This window comes from Saccostrea echinata, unplaced genomic scaffold (assembly GCF_033153115.1).
Source record: "Saccostrea echinata isolate AGI-Se365-2 ecotype Australia unplaced genomic scaffold, CSIRO_AGI_Sech_v1 ptg000025l, whole genome shotgun sequence".
Lineage (NCBI taxonomy): Eukaryota > Metazoa > Mollusca > Bivalvia > Ostreida > Ostreidae > Saccostrea > Saccostrea echinata.
The window spans coordinates 23,791,030-23,810,684 of NW_026889774.1; the positions used below are offsets into that span (position 1 = coordinate 23,791,030).

At 33.0% G+C, this 19,655-nt stretch overlaps 2 protein-coding genes across 2 annotated transcripts; both read left to right on the plus strand.

The window, feature by feature from the left end:
* The first annotated feature begins 296 nt into the window (after positions 1-296).
* On the plus strand, positions 297-5,738 carry LOC133192744 (uncharacterized). The gene is made up of 3 exons (XM_061328757.1): positions 297-350; positions 4,757-5,023; positions 5,230-5,738. Exons 1-3 carry the CDS (start codon positions 324-326, stop codon positions 5,683-5,685), a joined length of 750 nt encoding a protein of 249 aa, XP_061184741.1. The 5' UTR covers positions 297-323; the 3' UTR covers positions 5,686-5,738.
* Positions 5,739-11,309: 5,571 nt separating this feature from the next.
* On the plus strand, positions 11,310-13,650 carry LOC133192745 (toll-like receptor 4). Its single transcript, XM_061328758.1, has one exon. The coding sequence runs from the start codon at positions 11,385-11,387 to the stop codon at positions 13,149-13,151; it is 1,767 nt and encodes a 588-aa protein (XP_061184742.1). The 5' UTR covers positions 11,310-11,384; the 3' UTR covers positions 13,152-13,650.
* Positions 13,651-19,655: the final 6,005 nt, after the last annotated feature.

The window sequence follows — 19,655 nt, forward strand, 5'->3', positions numbered from 1 at the left end:
TGTTTCTGTATTTCTGTGCTCGTTGTTTTTATAGAACTTGAATTCCAACTTTGTAACTCTTTTAAAAAAACATTTGTATAACCCATTCTTAATAAAAGTAAATGATGAAATTATTATGTAAACAAAATCATTCCGGGAAAGCCAAAAAGAAAAAAAATAACGACTTGTTCAAATTAATATTATTTTCTTTTTCAGTATCATTATTCTATCCTGCTTCAAGCATACTGTTTAGCATTTTTTGGTTTTATAGAAAATATTTTCATTAAATAAACTTTTAAAAATTTAATCCGGAGAATAATTTTTTCAGCTAATACATATTCATCATGGCGCTGTTCATGCAGCTACAAAAGGTTATTATTTGCAAATGCATTTTTGTTATAGTAATCATAGTATTCTTTAATCAGTCAAAATGAACAATGGTTTAAAAATGCATAATTTGATATACAGAACAGTTACGTTTATGTCTTTGGGGATGGTGAGTGGTTGATTCGAGTGACAATGTTTTCCATTTTTTAGCTTGCCTGGTCAGAGAAGCTTCAGATCGGCATAATCATGTTATTCAATTCGCGAATTGATTAAGTTTGACGTTGTACACGTAACCTCATTACATTTATAAAACTGATTTTAATGATAAAAAGCATTAATAAAATGATAAAAAGTATTATACAGTTAGACAAGACTCTTAAATTGACTTTTCACGGAAAGCGAATTGAATAACATGAGTATATATATACAGAGGCAACATTCTAAACGTCTCCGAAAGGGGAGGTTTTCCCCGGAAAAGGGTTTCTTTGGGGGCCATACAGATAAAAAATGGGGCTTGGATTTTTTGGGGGGATTTTCATTTTTAAAATAATGAAGGAATTGAATGAAGCGAATTGAATAACATGAGTATATACCGACGCAAGTTCAATTTTCCTTTCTATAAAAAGCAAGTGAACCGAATCGATAATACATATCAGATATTAAGAGCGAATGGAATAACATGAGTATATATATAGTGAGGCAAGACTCTTAAATTGACTTTTCACGGAAAGCGAATTGAATAACATGAGTATATATATACAGAGGCAACATTCTAAACGTCTCTGAAAGGGGAGATTTTCCCCGGAAAAGGGTTTCTTTGGGGGTCATACAGATAAAAAGAATGGGGCTTGGATTTTTGGGGGGATTTTCATTTTTAAAATAATGAAGGAATTGAATGAAGCGAATTGAATAACATGAGTATATACAGACGCAAGTTCTGTTTTCCTTTCAATAAAACGCAAGCGAACCGAATCGTTAATACATATCAGGTATTAAGAGCGAATGGAATAACATGAGTATATATATAGTGAGGCAAGACTCTTAAATTGACTTTTCACGGAAAGCGAATTGAATAACATGAGTATATATATACAGAGGCAACATTCTAAACGTCTCTGAAAGGGGAGATTTTCCCCGGAAAAGGGTTTCTTTGGGGGTAATACAGATAAAAAAATGGGGCTTGGATTTTTTTGGGGGATTTTCATTCTTAAAATAATGAAGGAATTGAATAAAGTGAATTGAATAACATGAGTATATACCGACGTAAGTTCTGTTTTTCAACGCAAATCAGGTACAACGAATTCATTAACACGAGTAAATATATAAAAATACAAACTATTCCATTTATTCCGTAAATAATACACATTCTTAGTGAACTTTGAAGTCAGTTAAAAATTTGTAAGGATTCACTTATCAAAACCAGTAGATACATATACTGACATAACTTTGAAAAAATCAGGACTGTGGTTGCAAATTTATAATACAGGTGCAAGTAAATTGCATTTTTGTCTAAAAGGGAAGTATATATAAACTTGTCTTATATCTACATTACATATATTTTTCTTCTCATTTTCGAGCCCACTGCGTCAACGAACGTCAAGTTTGATCTATACATTTGAGTACACATCACTCACGTTAAACTTGGACTGTACGAGGCCTATGAAAACAATTGGGTGGTGAACGCCGTGAACACTCTTAACACTACACTGAATAATATGAAAGAAGGAACACAAATTATTTACATTTTAATAATAGTTGTAATTAGCGTTTTTACCACATGCACTTCAATACGATACGAACTGTTTGAAGAGTGAAATCCCAACAAGCTATTTAATACTGCGTTTATTCCGTAAATGGCATACAAATTAATATGTTACGTCTTTATATTTCATCTAATACGAAATAAATAGCAAATGGATGATGTATCTGTTATTTTCTTTGAACACTAGAAGTACAACAAAATTAAAAACATATTAAATAAAATTCCGTTTATTCCGTAAATGGCATCAATGGCATAACCCGTTATTTTAAAATACGTACTTTACATATAAAATATTAGAAATAAGTAAATTTAATAATTAAAAAGCACATTTTGGTATTTTTCCTTTTAATTCCTTCTCCATTAGTTCTCATTTATTCTGTTTGCAGTATTATATATTTAAATATACGTGAAAACAGAAAAAATTAGTACATTTACGGAATAAATAGCATATTTTTAATTTAAATTCCTTTCATATTTCTTTTGTTTCTTGTATCATATTCTTAGATATATGTGAAAACAGCAATTCCTTTCATATTTCTTTTGTTTCTTGTATTATATTCTTAGATATATGTGAAAACAGCAAAAATTAGTACATTTACGGAATAAATAGCATATTTTTAATTTAAATTTCTTTCATATTTTTTTTGTTGCTGGTATTATATCCTTAGATATATGTGAAAACAACATCCTTCAAAAGGAAAAGAAACGTAAATGTTAACGTGTACAACGTCAAACTTAATCCATTCGCGAATTGAATAACATGATTATGCCTTCAGATCACATTTTTTTCGGCATCAGTCCATCTGTCCGTCCGTCTGAAAACTTTTAAATTTTCGACTTCTTCTCCAGAATCACTTGGCTAATTAAAAAAATGCTACAAAGAAAGCCAAAATAGAATGCTGACGTTCTATCGTTAAAATGTCCTTTAGACCAAGTTTAATGATATAATTCATTCCTTGTTAATTTAATAGATAACAAAATGTGAAAACAAATAACAGGGTCAGGTATTGTAAAGTATGTGAAAGGCTAAAGCTACAAACAATCCAGAAAATTCAAAATGTCAATATGGCTTGAACATTGGAGAGAAAAAGTTAAGAAAATATCCCCCAGCATTTTCATAGTTAATAAATTTCTATGCCCCCCTCCCCCACCATCACCAAGTTCAAGTTTGTTCAAATATAGAGCCATGCCCTCTTTCAAGGGGAGAGAAAAATAATTTGTGAAAGTTTTTTTTTTTTTGTCATGACCTGTTAGGGCAAGTCTGGGGCCGCAATAGTGGATGAATTTCCATGGGAATATTAAAGGGGGGGGGGGGGAAGCAAAGCAAAGCCAAGGTGACTCTGTTGAGCATTGTGGCCCATGGGCCTCTTGATATGAACTTTTCCCAAACAGGTAAAATTTTTCATGAAGTACTAACGTTTCATGAAATATGCCTTTGTGAGAAGTGTATGTTCATATGTATTCATGTGACTGTAGTTTATTTTAGAACAATAGATGTTGATTGTATACTTTTTATTTACATACAGTCAAACCTTGTTATCTGGAACTCAAAGGGACAAAGTAAAAACTTTGAGATATCCAAGGATTTGATATTGAGGGTAAAATACTTAAAGAATAAGGGGTTGGGACTTCCAATCACTTTGACATATCCGTGGTAGTTGAGATTTTCAGTTTTGAGATACAGAGTTCAGCTGTTTTCACTCTCAGATAAATGTAAAATCTTTTGAAGATTTTGGAAGTGTTACAGTTATTGTGACATCTTCCATTTTTATCTATTTAGAGATAGGATTGTATAAGAATTGTGACATCTTATGCTGCTATGGGAAGAGTTGTATTTTTGCTCATCAGTGATAGTTCATTAGAGAATGAACTTTTAAAAAAAATAATGAAAAAGGAAAAGTTTTAGTAATATAAATACTGAGTTCTAGTTTGTTTCGCCAACCATCATGAGTATGGAAAGAATGTTTTTTTTTTTTTTTGTTTTTTTTTTCAGTTTGGCCAAGACAATTTATTCCTAATAGTCAGGGCTCTAATTGGCGACTGATTTAGTCGCCAGGCACCTAAAAATTTTGATTGGCGCCTTAAATTTCTCTATAAGTCGCCAAAGTGGCGACCAGTTAAAATTAAGTTGGTGATCATCAAATTCCGAAACTATGAATATTTTCAACAATTTTTTTTTTCTGAAGAGGAGAAAAGAATCTTAATGATTGCAATAGACCCCCTCCCCATCTTGGGACTAAACCAATGAGTCCATATATCTAAATTGGCACCTAAGAAAAAATTGCCTGGCGACTAACAATTTGCATTGGCAACTAAATATATTTTATTAGGCGCCAGCTGGCGCCTAAATTTTAGAGGTCACTTAGAGGCCTGATAGTAAGCTGACTACTTAATGTGAAATCAGTAAACTTGGCAAGCACATCAATGTCTCTTGTGTCTTGAATGTTGTATGTAGACTAGTGTATAATCAACAAAATCAAAGTTGATGTGGGAGAGGAGAGGGGCAGGGTAAATTGGAGGTAAAAGACAAGGGAGAAGGGGTTGTGAAGGAGAGAAAGAGGATTAGGGGAGAGGGAGAATAGTACTCTTGTGCCCACCTCACTGATTTTGATAATTCATTGCTGTATCAAAGCTCATTAGGCTACAGTGCATGATGATTGTGTAATCTGTTTTTATTTGACATTGTAGGTATCAAGTCAGTTATTTAACAGATGTGCACCTCAAAAGTTATGTGTTCGCTACAAATATGTGAACAGAACTGCATTGAAAAGAAACAGACGGAAGAAGAATGACATGTCCTGGGCAGCAGACTTGTTAAATTACCAAAAAAATGTATTAAAAGAACAGCCTGAGCCCTCACCACTTCATCTGGTTAAAAGAATTAAACCATTACATGTATTTGGACGGCCCAAAAAAGAAAAAACTATGTTGGAGAAAATCGGATTTACATCAAAGGTGAAGTTTGTATAGCACATTTTAGTATAAAATGAAAATTTACAAGTAGATCAATATGTCAATAATAAAAACATGAATAATGATGAAAGAATAATTTAATGAACTATCTGAAATTTAGATTAAATAGAATGAATATTTCCAATATTGATGCCCCACATGTCTGGTACATATATCTAAAAATTATCACATTTGCTTTAAATTTAAAGCTAGGTTCTAAGAATGCACCAAATGCAGTCATTGTGAAGAACACTCCTACAATAAACAATCAGCTAATGCTCATTAAGCACTTGGTTACCGTCACTCCCATCACATTTCCATATGGATATCCTGAAAGCGAGGCAGACTTCGAACACTGTCGCCTAAATGACAATGGAGAATTCATTTTTGTGAAAGACATCACGCCTAAAGAGGAACAACAGATGTTGCCCATGGAGCCCAAGACAGAAACTGTGTGGGACATGGATTCAGAAACTATTAAGAAACATACAGAGAAAATCCGAAGAGACATGAGTTTGAATGAGGAGTTCTTTACAGTTGATCCTGTATACAAACTGAACCAAGACGGGAAGGAATACAGATATTTTGGTGATAAATCAAATGAAGGCATTAAACACCACAATGAATTAATTGATCACAAAGATGGCTCAAAGAAAATGTCCTGAATACAATACACAAGATATAACTTTTATTGTATTAAATGTAATTTTGAACTAAATATTTGTTTGTTTGTTTGTTTTTTTTCTAAATGGATTTTTTTTGGGGGGGGGGGGGGGGTAACCAGAGACAATCATATATTTTTATCTATTCCCCTCAGTTCTTGTGAGGTTTGCTTCATGCATTCTTAACAAAATTCAGAGTATTTTGTGCTTTTTTTAATTTTTTTTTTTTAAATGCTAAACCAATTTCAACTAAACTTAATGTATAGCATCTATGAATGCAGTCAACTGAAACCTGTTAATTTTCTTTGTCCTCACTTATACCTTAGAGTTGTTGCCAGATTCATCAGAATTGATTCAATCTTTAAAATATCTCTTTCTTTATCAAGTGGACAAACTGCATCATATAATGAGTAATTAGTCATTACCATATTTTTTAATTCATTATAATAGAATGGGATTATGTTGGTCATGTATTGAGAATTGAGACTTTTATTTTTTTCAGCTGTGAAAATCTTCACTCCTGTATACATTGCATGGAAAATTTAAAGTGTATGATTATGAAAAGCAATCAGTTCTTGTAAATTAGATTCTAAGAAATGCATTATATCTTAGAAAGTCATCTTTGACCCACAACATCTTATTCAGGCACCTTATGACCAAGCATTATTTTTTAGCTCTACTGGTCAGAGACCAGAAGAGCTTATGCATTGGTAAGGTGTCCATTGTCTGTCCATCTGTCTAGCTGTCGGTCCCTTTGTAAACATTTTTCAAAACAATATTCCTCCTACAGTTTGGGACCAATTTCAAAAAGACTTGGTTCACAAGTAGTGTTTAGTTAGATACATAATTCTCTTTATTGTTGTTTTGATTTTGACAAACAGTGTTGCCATGGTTACTAAAAATAGAAATTTTGGAATTCTTTCAAAATGCTACTCCTTTAACAGTTTTGGTTCAATTTCATTATGACTTAGAACAGATGTAGACTATACTAAGATACAGAATTCTCACTATTAGTTTTTAATTTTGACAAATGGTGTTGCCATGGTTACAGAAAATAAAAAAAATCTTGGAAATTCTTTCAAAACACTACTCTCCCTACAGTTCTGGTCTGATTTTAATAAAATTTGGTACACAAGTAGTCTAGACAAAACTAAGAAACATAATTCTAATTATCGTTTTTTGATTTTGACATGAGGTGTTGTCATGGTTACTAAAAATAGAAATTTCTGTGCATTTCTTTCAAACCCTACTCTTCCTTCAGTTTTGGTCGAATTTCACTATGATTTGGTACGTACACATGTAAGTAGACTTTACTAAGATACATGATTCTGAATATCGGTTTTTCATTTCTACATATGGTGTTGCCATGGATACTAATAAATAAAAATTTCTGTGAAATTCTTTCAAACGCTTTTCTTCTTCCAATTTTTGAGATTTTTCAAAGACTTGGTTTAAGTAGACTACACTAAGATACACAATTCTTTATATTGGTGTTTGATAATGAACCAAAATCCACCGTTGCCACCGATACTAAAAATAGAAATATATGAGTAATTCTTCCCCCTACAGTTTAAATAAGGCCCCGGGATCATGAAATAGACTTAGACTTAATTCAGTCAATTTTTCCCTTGCTTTCAAAATGTTGAATAACTATTGAATTAATCTCTAAATATGCAGAGAACAACATTTTTAAACCCTCTGCTCACTCATATAAAATGTTTAATTCTTATGATTTTCGAAAAGAATGGTACATGTATTTGTTAAGTAAAATACAAACAATTATAGCATAGCTTGCGGGGCAAAATTGGACCAAAAAAAGACACTTCAACTTGACAAATTTATAAAGGAATGATAATTATTTATGTCATTAACAGGTATCTGCCTTATCAGAGTATCGATGAACCTTAAGGAACATTGAAAATTAGTTTAAGTTGGTCTGCTTGACTTTTAAAAAATTTTAGTACAACATGAAAATTTTGACTTAAGCTTAAGATGTTTCATGATCCAGGGGCCAAATTTCAGTAAGACTTGGTACACAAGTAGACTATACTTTGATAAATAATTCTGTTTATTGGTTTTTGATTTCAACAATCGATGTTACAATGTGTTAGTATAAATCAAGCACATAGTATCGGAGGATGGAGCAATTTTTTCCAAACAGAACATTTTACGGTTGAAAATTTGAAAGGCTAAATTGCACCCCTCCCCCTCTCAACAACTTTTTGTTGTTATAAAGTTAAACTTGGTATTGTTATATATTAATATTTGGTTGTGAAAAAAAATTGAAACCTATCCCAATCCCCCAACCTCCCCTTCCCCCACGAAATAGAATTTTGGAGTTTTGACAACCCCCTTCCATTTTTTTTTTCAGGTAAGTTGACAAATACCCCGAAATCAGATTTCGATGTAAACACGTTTGTCTTAATCATAAGTACACACGTAGAGCTACAGTCTCGTCAGAGACTTCTACTCAACGATTGGAGAGTTGATAAACAGAAAAAAAGACCTGTAAAAAAGTGGCGGGGGGGGGGGGGGGCAACTGCCTTTCAATGAAAACCTCAGTGCTCGCCGTCGTACTACTTGCGGGTGCCACTTTTTCTAATGCATTAAACATACTTATAATCAATGACAAACATTTCATAAATTTCTATCTATATTCAAAGTTTTTCAACATAAAAACGTATAGCTTAATTTTATTACTTATTACTCGAATCTAGCAAACTGTATGTTTGATGACCATGAGCCTCCCCCCCCCCCCCGATATTGTGAAATGCGAATCCCCTTTGTTTATGGTTTAGCTGCAATAATGTAGCCCTCCCTGTTTTTTTTCTTTGGGGGGGGGGGGGGTAGCATCTAGCAGGCAGATTTATTGTGTTGTAATAATGCACACAAAAATTCTCTTTATAAAAATTAAAATTCCCGTCACCTGGGTCCAGAGTTCCAGTCCCAGGAGAAGATTAAGTGCAGTAATTTGTGTTCATGATATGAGCTTTATTACTTTTAAATTTTTGATTTATAAATTTTATTGATTTGATATTTTTATGCTGAACTGCATATTAAAATAGCTGCTCAGGAGTCATAATTTTCAAATTCGACGAAAAAATAAAAAATAAATGTATGCCTGATGAGACAGAAATGCAACCAGACGTCTGACCTTTTAACCTTAACGAATGACTCTGCAGCTCATTTTGAGTGATTGTTAAGATAACGATTATTTAACGTCAATCCCTATCGTTATTTAAAAAGTATAGTTTTTGAAAAAAGCAAAATATTGACAGGCATGCTTAAAATTACTCATTGATGAGCGTCTGAGCTTAATCGCTCGATCCCACAAAGATTAGTACAGAACTATTGTATAGACATTGAAAATAAGACCAATTATTTTTTCGATGCCAAAATTATTAATGGAGTATTGCGAAAATGGCTGTGTTCATATTACATGTCAGATTTTCCCATGGGATTATTATCCAGTAAATCGGGTTTACCGAATTTCAAGTCAACAGTAGCCCCATGTAAAATATAGTTTTAATAATTGATGTTTTATTTCCGTGTCCTTTGCAATCGTTGTATGTTTCATCAAAGATGTATCATTATTTTGTCCATTTCATAAAAGTTTCCACATGAACTACAAAAGTAGCCATTGTATTTCATTCGAGTTATTAAAGTGACTTAATTAGGTATTTTAAATGCGTTTTTTTTTCGTCGTGCTTTGTGCATCATTGTATCATACATTTTTTTTGGACATTTGCGACATCACCAGAAGTACTCAACCTATTTCCACCAAATCACAGGTCTATGTTTGCTCAAAGGAACAGCAATACCCCTTCCCCCCAAAAAATATATATAGGAAAGAGGGAAAAACAATCGCCAGAAATGACGAATTTCAGCCCCCCCCCCCGGGCCCCCACAATGCAGTATTCGCCTGTAGTACTATTGCATTTTTTAAAAACTATTATTCTAAAACATAATCCGGTAAAAAGGAATGGATTTTTTTATCTGAAGTGCTTTTTGTTTGTTTTGTTTTTGGTTTTTTTTTTTTTTTTGAGGGGGGTGATAAGAAAATTGAATATTGCCATTTTTATAGACGATTCTACTCTTTTTTTCCCGTTATATATGACAGGTCACAGCAAAATCAATCTGATCATTAATTTAGCCTCAACACTGGTATATTCTGCTGAAAATCTTTATTTTTTTAACCACATCCCTATAGGCCAAGAGGACCCCTGGCGCCAAAAAATGAAATTTCAAAACTTGGAAAGATATATATGACATGACTAATCCTATGCTAGGAGAATTTTTGGGTACGTAGGCGTTTTTTACGTATAAATGTTATGTTTACGTTATCGTCTGAATAATGTATAAATTATCCGCACCAGCTGCTCAAATAATTTTCTTTGAAAATGAGAATTCTAGCATGATTTGCGGGTTTTTAAAAATAGATTTTCCCTATTAAATTATAACCGGACACTTGATCGTTCTTGGTGATGACTGACAAATGCAAGACTTCTACGAGGGTTAAGTTACAGTTCAATAAATTCGCTGTTGTTTAGATTGAAAGGATTGTGCAGATATATCATGGAGTTGAGGCAGGTGGATGAATTTGATTGTGAGAGGGGAAAATAACCCTTCTTAAATATCTTCTGAATGCAAGAATTTGTCAAAAGATCAAATTAAAAAAATTGTGTGAAAAAAAATTAAATGAAAGAAATAAAACGATGACAATAATAAAATGCAGTGCATTTGTACAAACCTAGCGTTTGAGAGCACACTGCCCGTTTATGTTATAGTAAGTATGAAAAGATATTCCAGGCGATTTAAGTTCACCATTTTTGTACATACATGTTTGTCACTTTAAATTACCTTAGATGAAAATGAATACAGTGCTAAAGCTCTCATGTAGAAAGTATCTGGCAACGCTTTGTACTCTATGCCGGTCGAGTAAATCATATTTTAAAAAATATCAAATTTGTATGTACAGAAAGTGTGAAGCCATCTTCTATTTTCAAAAAAAAAAATTCTTTTTTGATCGATAACAATCGTGTTTCGATCGTTTCGTGTAAACATGCTAATTGATGATAAGTAATTAATATTAATTATATACCCCGGTGATGTGTCAGAGCTGAATTTTGAACAAAAAAAAAAAGAAAAGAATGCGATGCATAACAAATAATGTCTCTGACAAAAAAATTGATCCGGGAATTAACTCGATCTTAGTTATAAATACTAACAAAATACTCTTCGTTTGCATTCGGACTGAACAATGCAAACGGAATGTCATCAACTGGTAAGAATTCGCATGAATTGTACTATCAATTCAAAATAAAGAGAACTTAATTTCAATATAAATACTAATAGTAAATTAGTTTCGTGTTTGAATGTGCTTTGACTATATTAAAAAAAAAAATTATAAGCATTAAATGATTTTTTCCCCTCTTTGTACTCTGTCATAAATCAAAGGAGATGTGCATAATTATTTGAGGGGAAAAAATGTGTAAAGTGTACGCATGTTTACAAGTGTGTTATCACATAATTTATAATATTTACAAATATCATAAAAACGATCTTTAAAATATAAAACGTCACTTTTTACAGGTTATCGTCATTATTGTGTGGTAAACATGCTTTTCACGTCGATTGCGTTGTTGGTGCTCGTAATTGGGAAATCAAATGCCAATATCGATAACATACTTAGTTCATTTAACATGTTTAACGAGTCCTGCAAAATCTACAACGGTACCGTTCTGGAATTCAACTGTGAGGTGCACTCGATGACGACGTGGAGATTTTCAGAGTTCCGTCACTGGACTTTGTTACAAAGCCGTCCAAAAATCTATCTGAACATCACATGTAAAGGTGGACAACTCGTCCTCACTCATCCAATAAATGCCGGGAATCTGACAGAATTAAGGATAAGGGACTGTCTAAATATAACGGGGATGTTCGCAAAGTTTGAAGAAGGAGTTCTGGAGGGTTCTTTTGCCACAAAGATGTCTGGGACACTAAGGGATACTGACATGACATTACGAATTTTGGAAATTACAAATTCTTCCTACTTGTACAATACCAGAAGCGTTCTTCAGCATTCTGACTGGTTACAGAGACTCTACGGCTGCATGACCTTCTTTCCTCGAGGGCTTCGTGTCTTGAAACAGAGTAAAACACATTTTGAGGGAGATTTTGACGGATTTCAGGACCTACCCGTGGGAAATATCTGTGATTATAACAGATTGGAAGTGTACGAAAAGTCTGTTTTTCTCTCGAAGATTCTCTTTTTCGACTATGAATCGGAGAATGAAATATTTTATTTTCTACGTTTTGGAAAATTCAAGAACTTGCGTGTTGCAAATTTCTCGAATATGAACCTACACTTTATACCAACCCATTTTACGGAGTACAACTGGTTTCGACGTTTTGAATCCATCGAAATAATTGATCTTTCGCATAACAGAATAAAAGAGATTCCTTATCTAAGAAATCCAAAATCAGGTGTAAAAATTATTTTACAACACAACAATATTTCCAAAATCACCATGACCTTGATAGACAAACTTAGACAGGTTTATGGCATGCTCGTGGATTTTTCCAAGAACAGATTTTCTTGCACCTGCGAGGACGAACAAGAGACGATACTTCGCTTTGTCAAGAACAAAATAGAAGAAAACTGGGCGACCCCCTACCGATTCCTTGGAAACGAAACTTGCTCATTTCCATCAACATTAGAAGGGATGACCTTCAAATCCCTTGACGCTAAGCTTCTCTGTCCAGGAATAGCCGACCCAATACCATCCAATACTGCCCAATACCCGAATATCTCGTTCATCATTCTCATTGTTCTGGCAGTTGTCGCACTTATTTGTATTGCTTTTATGTTTCGTAGGGAGATCAGAATGTTGTCCTACACAAGACTAGGGATCCGCTTCTGGAGACCAAGAAGAAACACCGCCAAGGAGTACGACGCGTTTATATCTTACAGCACATTGGACGAGAGTTGGGTCTTGGGAACTCTTTGTAAGCGCCTAGAGAAACTGCGGCTTTGTCTTCACCATAAGCACTTTGTTCTCGGAGCCTGCATATCGGACAACATTATAGAAAGTGTGGAGAGAAGCAGACACACTATAATTGTGTTGTCCGAGAATTTTTTGCAGAGCGAGTGGTGCCTGTTGGAATTCCGAAAAGCTTTTCATCAGACTCTACTGGAAAGGAAACGCCATTTAATTGTTATCCTGATGAATAATGTTAAAATTGATACGCTTGAACCGGAAATGAAACATTTCTTACGAACTCATACTTACCTTAAACTGAACGACTTCTTGTTTTGGGATCGTCTTATTTATGCTGTTTCCGATGCAAAGTTTCAATCGTCTGAGAAAAGAAAACATCTTAGAAAAGAGAATTCTTTGTCTGTAGACAATATGGAGGTTGACCCTCTGAAATCGGACACTGTTCTTACAATTAATAATAGTAACTAAGGGACAAAATTAGTGTTTGCAACTTTACAAACTCATGTACATGTAGGTTAGATCTTACTGCTTTTTGTAGATGATAGTATTAGAAGTAGCTATAGGGTACTCTTTGTTGTTTGCCTAGAAATGTAACGTATAACTGACGACACTGAGCTCAGTTGAAAGATATATCACAGTTCAAATGTATGTTGAAAATAGATGTGACGTCAGAGACCTTTTGCTGATTTACTTTTAATCTGTGTTGAGGCAGTGCTTGCCAATCTTTTTTATTTACCTGCCCTTTGATGTACATGTAATGAGTAAATTGTTTCATGTAACCTTTCGCGTGACAATGGAAGACAAATACATAGATCTAACTTTTTTAATTTCAAATTACGTCTCTTTCATTACTTGGGTTTTTATTTTCTCGAGGTTGTCCTGCAAATATGAGGTATGTACATACATGATGTTTGTCACTTAAATTGAATTATAGGAAGTAATTATTGTATAAGCATATATTATATTCTTCACCGAGAAATGAATCTAAATTACAAATGAAATTGTACATTTTTTTAAAATAAAAACCTTAAAGCTTCGTTGAAATTCTAAATTTTACTAAAGGATTGACTGTAAAAATTATTACTTTTATCGAGAAACGAATCTAGAAAAAGAATTGCATGCTTTCTTATATATATATATATAAGTGATCTTTTTCTTTTGAGGGATCTTTTTCGTGCCAGCACCTACTGCGACACGGGACCTCGGTTTATACGGTCTCATCCGAAGGACCGGTCTTCACGTCCCACAGTGGGATTCGAACCCTCGACGTAAGGATCAACTCCTTACTCTGCGACTCTAGAGCGAACGCTCTAACCACTACGCCACGCGGGCGACAGTTTTCTCATTGAAGAGTGTCCAGTGTCCGTCTGTGTATCTTGTGTTGTCCTTTCCAATTTCTCCAGAACTGCTATATAGGGCAGTTTTAACCAAACTTGCCACAAAATATCTATGGTGAAAGGAATTCAGATTTAATCATAAGAAGGGCCACACCCTTTTTCAGGAGGAAATAATCGAGAAAGAATGAAATTTAGTGGCATCATTTTTAAAAAAAAATCTTTTGAAGAACCACTTGGCAAAAAAGACAATAATTATTGATTATGTGAACAATACCCCAATGTACTTAGGTTGGGGCCATAATAAGGGTCAAAGTTTTACCCAAGAATGTATAGAAGAAGGGGAAAAAGTTTGTTCAACACTTTCACCCCCCCCCCATCCCCCAACCCATTTTAGAGTAGGACTACAATATGAAATGGAAATTATATATACTATATACGAAGGTTGTTCGGGAAAGTTCGTGGACTACAGTCCTAACTTTCGTTCTTAACGTGATATTATATCCAAATTTGGAAGAAATATTTCAACAGTAAATTCAAATGGTATGTATTAAAAAAAAATAAAATATCCGTGATTTATTTCAAACTTATTTAGACTTAAAAAATGCGAAAATCGGATCACGGAGCAAGTCAAAATTTTGTAATTTACAGTCAAGACAGTAAGTAATATCTGAAGTCATATCTTCTGTAAAATGACACATAAACGGAAAAATTCTCCAGGTTCAAATTAAGAATTGTTTCATCGTTTCTGATTCTAAATTATGACTTAATATTTTGCTTCCTTTAAAAGAAATCAGCTTCAGAAGATAGGTAGTCGTCATTGAAAAAGGCAAAAAAGATGACGTCGTGGAAACGTCAAGGAGCAGCAGTTAACCACACAATTTTGTGTTGTACTCTAAAAAAATCCAGAAAAAAACACTGAAAATGGCTGAGGAAGTAGGAAATATGTCAAAAGCAAGCCATGCATCTGTTTGTACATGGTACAAGCGGTATTTGAATGATAGACTACTCTGCTTAGACGATGGTGATCTGTGAGAAAACGGATTATCTGTAAAAATCTTATCAAAAACATTGAAAAGTTAGTAACGCTATGCTAAGGGTTTGGCGCTTTTCAAATGCTGATCTTGTGAAAGCACACTTATCCAGTGAAAAAAAATACAACATTGACAAACAAAATAATGCTACTGGAAGAATTGTTAGCAAAATAGATTTCAAATGATAAAGAAACGTTTTTAGTGAGTGCACTGGTATTGGGCAATACTGTGTGAAATGTATAGGGATAGTATTTTTGAGAACCTCATGTCGGTATGTTTTGACGTTACAGTGTTGTTGAGTTTGCTCCGTAGTTACAAAACGTGTTGATTTTAAAATCAAATAACATTAATTCTATTAAATCACATGGATTGAAACTTCACACGTAAACAAAAAAGTATTTTTACATATGATAATGTGCTCATTTTAAATTTCTTGAAGACAGTATAACGAACATTGGCAATAGTCCACGAACCTTCCGAACAATCCTCGTATATATATATATATATATATATATATATATATATATATATATATATATATATATATATATATATATATATATATATATATATATATATATATATATATATATATATTTTAAATGAAAATCCAAAATATTTTGTCCAAAATGATGCGTTAATGAATGTGGTATTACAATCGATTTATTCGTTAATTTGTGAGTTATTTTTGACGACCAGCTGATAATAACACGACAAAACATTTGAAAAACAAAGGAATGCTGTTCTGCAATGGTTTAAATATTTTTAATATTCATGTCTTTTCAGAAACTGGCAATAGCGCAATACAATTGTTCAATTTTATTTGAATTTTTATCGTTTTGTTCATTGAAATATACTGAAAGAGTTATCATTAAAATGAATTATGAATGACAGTTTTCTGTTCGATCTAAGAAAACTCAACTGAAGTCAAAACGAGTTAACAGATGTTTCAAAAAGGATCAAAGACAAAATTCGATCACATCTAATATATGTTTCATATCTATTCCTTTTGATAGTCTTGTGATAAATAAAGACATTATTTTAATTTTTAAGTCCCTCATTTAAATAATAAGTAAAAAGAAATTGCCCCTCTGGATATAATAATTTTCTAAATAAAATGTTAAAAAGCCCAATCTACGGAGGCCCATTTAGGAACTATCAAAATATTTTTGAATTCAATATAACGAATAATTAAATTTGTAAAATCAAATTATATTACTTAAAACATTTTCTTTAATTCTTTTAAAAGAATACTGATATATATTAAAATGAACGAAATTCGTTTAATTGAATTTTTCATCCTAAATGGACTAAATGGACTTCCGTAGAAAACAAAAGAGAATGGGAAAAATAAATCGCATCTGTTTGCATTGGTCACTTCCAAAATATTCTGTAAATAATGCTCGCGGCAACAATTCAAAATTTAGACTGGTATTGCCTGTCTCTGTCGTTCGAAAGATCGCGCATATCCGACAGGCAAGCCAGTCTACGCAAAATTTCAAACACCAGACTAACTCGATCAATTTGTTTATATTTTTCAAAGTTAGGCGGGGGCAAAACAGCAATAATTGACAAGCAACAAAAACAAACAAACAAACAAAACAAACAAACAAACAAACAAAAAACAATAACAACAACAAAACGGGGGGGGGGGGGGCTTGCTCTAACTTTTCGACATTTTTTTTAATGCGCTGACCAATACTGCGCTTAAAGGGGGCAAGCGACCTTTCAATGAAAATTGCTGCACTAAAAAAAAAAATACATAAAGACTTCTTTAAAAAAGCATAATAAAAAAAAGTGGAATTATCTGAAGATTGTATGTATAAAGTTTAAATTATATATGCGTACAGTTTGAAGTTAAGGCGATAGGTGGTAAACATATAATGTAGTATAAAGGTTAATGACTAAATTAAATGTACCTAGAAATCATTTTTTAGAAACGTTGCAATTCACAAATCATTAATTAATCCAGTGGCGGATCCAGGAATCTTGAAAGGGGGGGGGCGACTAGTTTGGGGTCGGGGTAAGGGCCCACGGCCACGCCAACAAAATTGATTTATTAAATCTTATGTATATTTTGGACACAAAAGGGAAGGGGCGTGCCCCCTGCCCCCCTCTAAATCCGCCAGTGTTAAATCTATGGTTTATTGAATTAACAGTATCAATATCTTTTAAGACAGAGACCTTCTTGCTACATGTATCTGCATAAATATGGCGACTGATTTCAGATTTAATTGCTAGCATCTATATTTAGTAATATACAATGTCTATGCCATCTGATTTCATTTGACAATTGGGATCAAACCTCGCGAGCATAAGATTATAGCCATAAAAATGACCATTACTTCTGGGTCGCACCGAATAACCAATATACAGGTGCTTACTTCTTTAATAATTGATCAGCAATGAAGTAACCTTAAGCCAATACATCGAAGTACATTCGAAATTGAATATCTAGATCAGATGTCAGGGCACTGAGAATTGGTGTCATTTCATTCTTTGTTATTGAAATAATGCGGAAACAATTTGATGAATTCGTATCATCCACAACAATTCATGGAATCAACAAAGCAGGAGATTTTAGTTTAACAAGAAGAAGGTAATTTTATATGCTTTATTAATGATATGTATGTGACGTATATTGGTATACTGGAAAGATCGACGATGGTTGAAAAGGGCTTTTCATTCCGCCAAACTATGGACATTAATCTTTCATATTCTTAAAGGACATAGGATACTCAAAAAATTATATTACTAAGCATAGAAATCTGCAGGTTTAGTTATTGCCAAAATACATATTTATCTTAAAATTTCCCTATTAAATCAGGCTTAATTTTTCATTCTCCCCAAAGCAAAACTGTTAATATCTATACTGAAATTCGAAGCAAAACATGAAAAAATAAACTTACCCAAAATAAATAAAAGTTTAACCATTTTACCATGTTATAAATTAATCTTGAAACAACAAACAACAAAAGCAAGAGGATATGAAAAAAAAACCAATTATCCCGAATATTGGATATCCTATTACCTCAATCAAATGAATTCAAAGAGGGTTTGTGACCAAATTAATGCTCGATATGCTGTTTTCTTACGGTTGATAATGAACTCCTTCATTTAACCCCTTGTAATAAATAACATTATCTAAACAGAAGACAATATCTTTAAAATGAACAAAGTATGCATGTGATGAAAAAAAAATGCTACATTTGTAAGCTAATTTTAGTTCTGATGAAGCAATTCATGTACATTATTACGTAATCTTTCTATTGTATTGTCTTTCCACAAAGTTTTGTTTTACTATCAGATTTAATGTAGCCAAATTTTTATTTTTAAATTAGAATTCAGTTTGCATATTTATCTAGCACACTTTTGAAAGAATTGTGAAGATTACGAACAGTGTCAGTCTCGAATGTCTATTTCAACAATACAAATTATGTGCAGAGCCAAAGCGGACCTCTGAAAATATAGGTGAGATCAGGTGCCAACGAGGAGTAAGCATCACCCCTTGACCGGTGACACGCGCCGTGTGCTCCTTGTCATGACTGAGCAAAATGAAAAATCCGTGGTCAATTCAGTTTGAAAATAACGGCCTGACAATTTCACGGGCACTTGTTTCTGTAATAAATTTTTGACCCATAGTATAATAATAACACAAGGAATCCAACTCCGAATTACACGGAGTACCCAAACCAGGTTATACTCGAATAATTTGGCCAAGAATTAGAGTCATTCCTAAAATAAACTTACCCAAAATAAATAAAAGTTTAACCATTTTACCATGTTATAAATTAATCTTGAAACCACCAACAGCAAAAGCAAGAAGATATGAAAAAATCACCAATTATCCCGAATATTGGATATCCTATTACCTCAAAGCAAAACATGAAAAAATAAACTTACCCAAAATAAATAAAAGTTTAACCATTTTACCATGTTATAAATTAATCTTGAAACCACAAACAGCAAAAGCAAGAAGATATGAAAAAATCACCAATTATCCCGAATATTGGATATCCTATTACTAGTACCTCAATCAAATGAATTCGAAGAGGTTTTGTGACCAAATTAATGCTCGATCGATGCTATTTTCTTACAGTTGATAATGAACTCCTTCATCTGACCCTTGTAATAAATAACATTATCTAAACAGAAGACAATATTTTTAAAATGAACAAAGTATGCATGTGATGAAAAAAAAAAGAAGCTACATTTGTAAGCTAATTTTAGTTCTGATGAAGCAATTCATGTACATTATTACGAAATCTTTCTATTGTATTGTCTTTCCACAAAGTTTTGTTTTACTATCAGATTTAATGTAGCCAAATTTTTATTTTTAAATTAGAATTCAGTTTGCATATTTATCTAGCACAATTTTGAAAGAATTGTGAAGATTACGAACAGCGTCAGTCTCGAATGTCTATTTCAACAATACAAATTATGAGCAGAGCCAAAGCGGACCTCTGAAATATAGGTGAGATCAGGTGCCAACGAGGAGTAAGCATCACCTTTTGACCGGTGAACACGCGCCATGTGCTCCTTGTCATGACTGGGCAAAATGAAAAATCCGTAATTAATTCAGTTTGAAAATAACGGCCTGACAA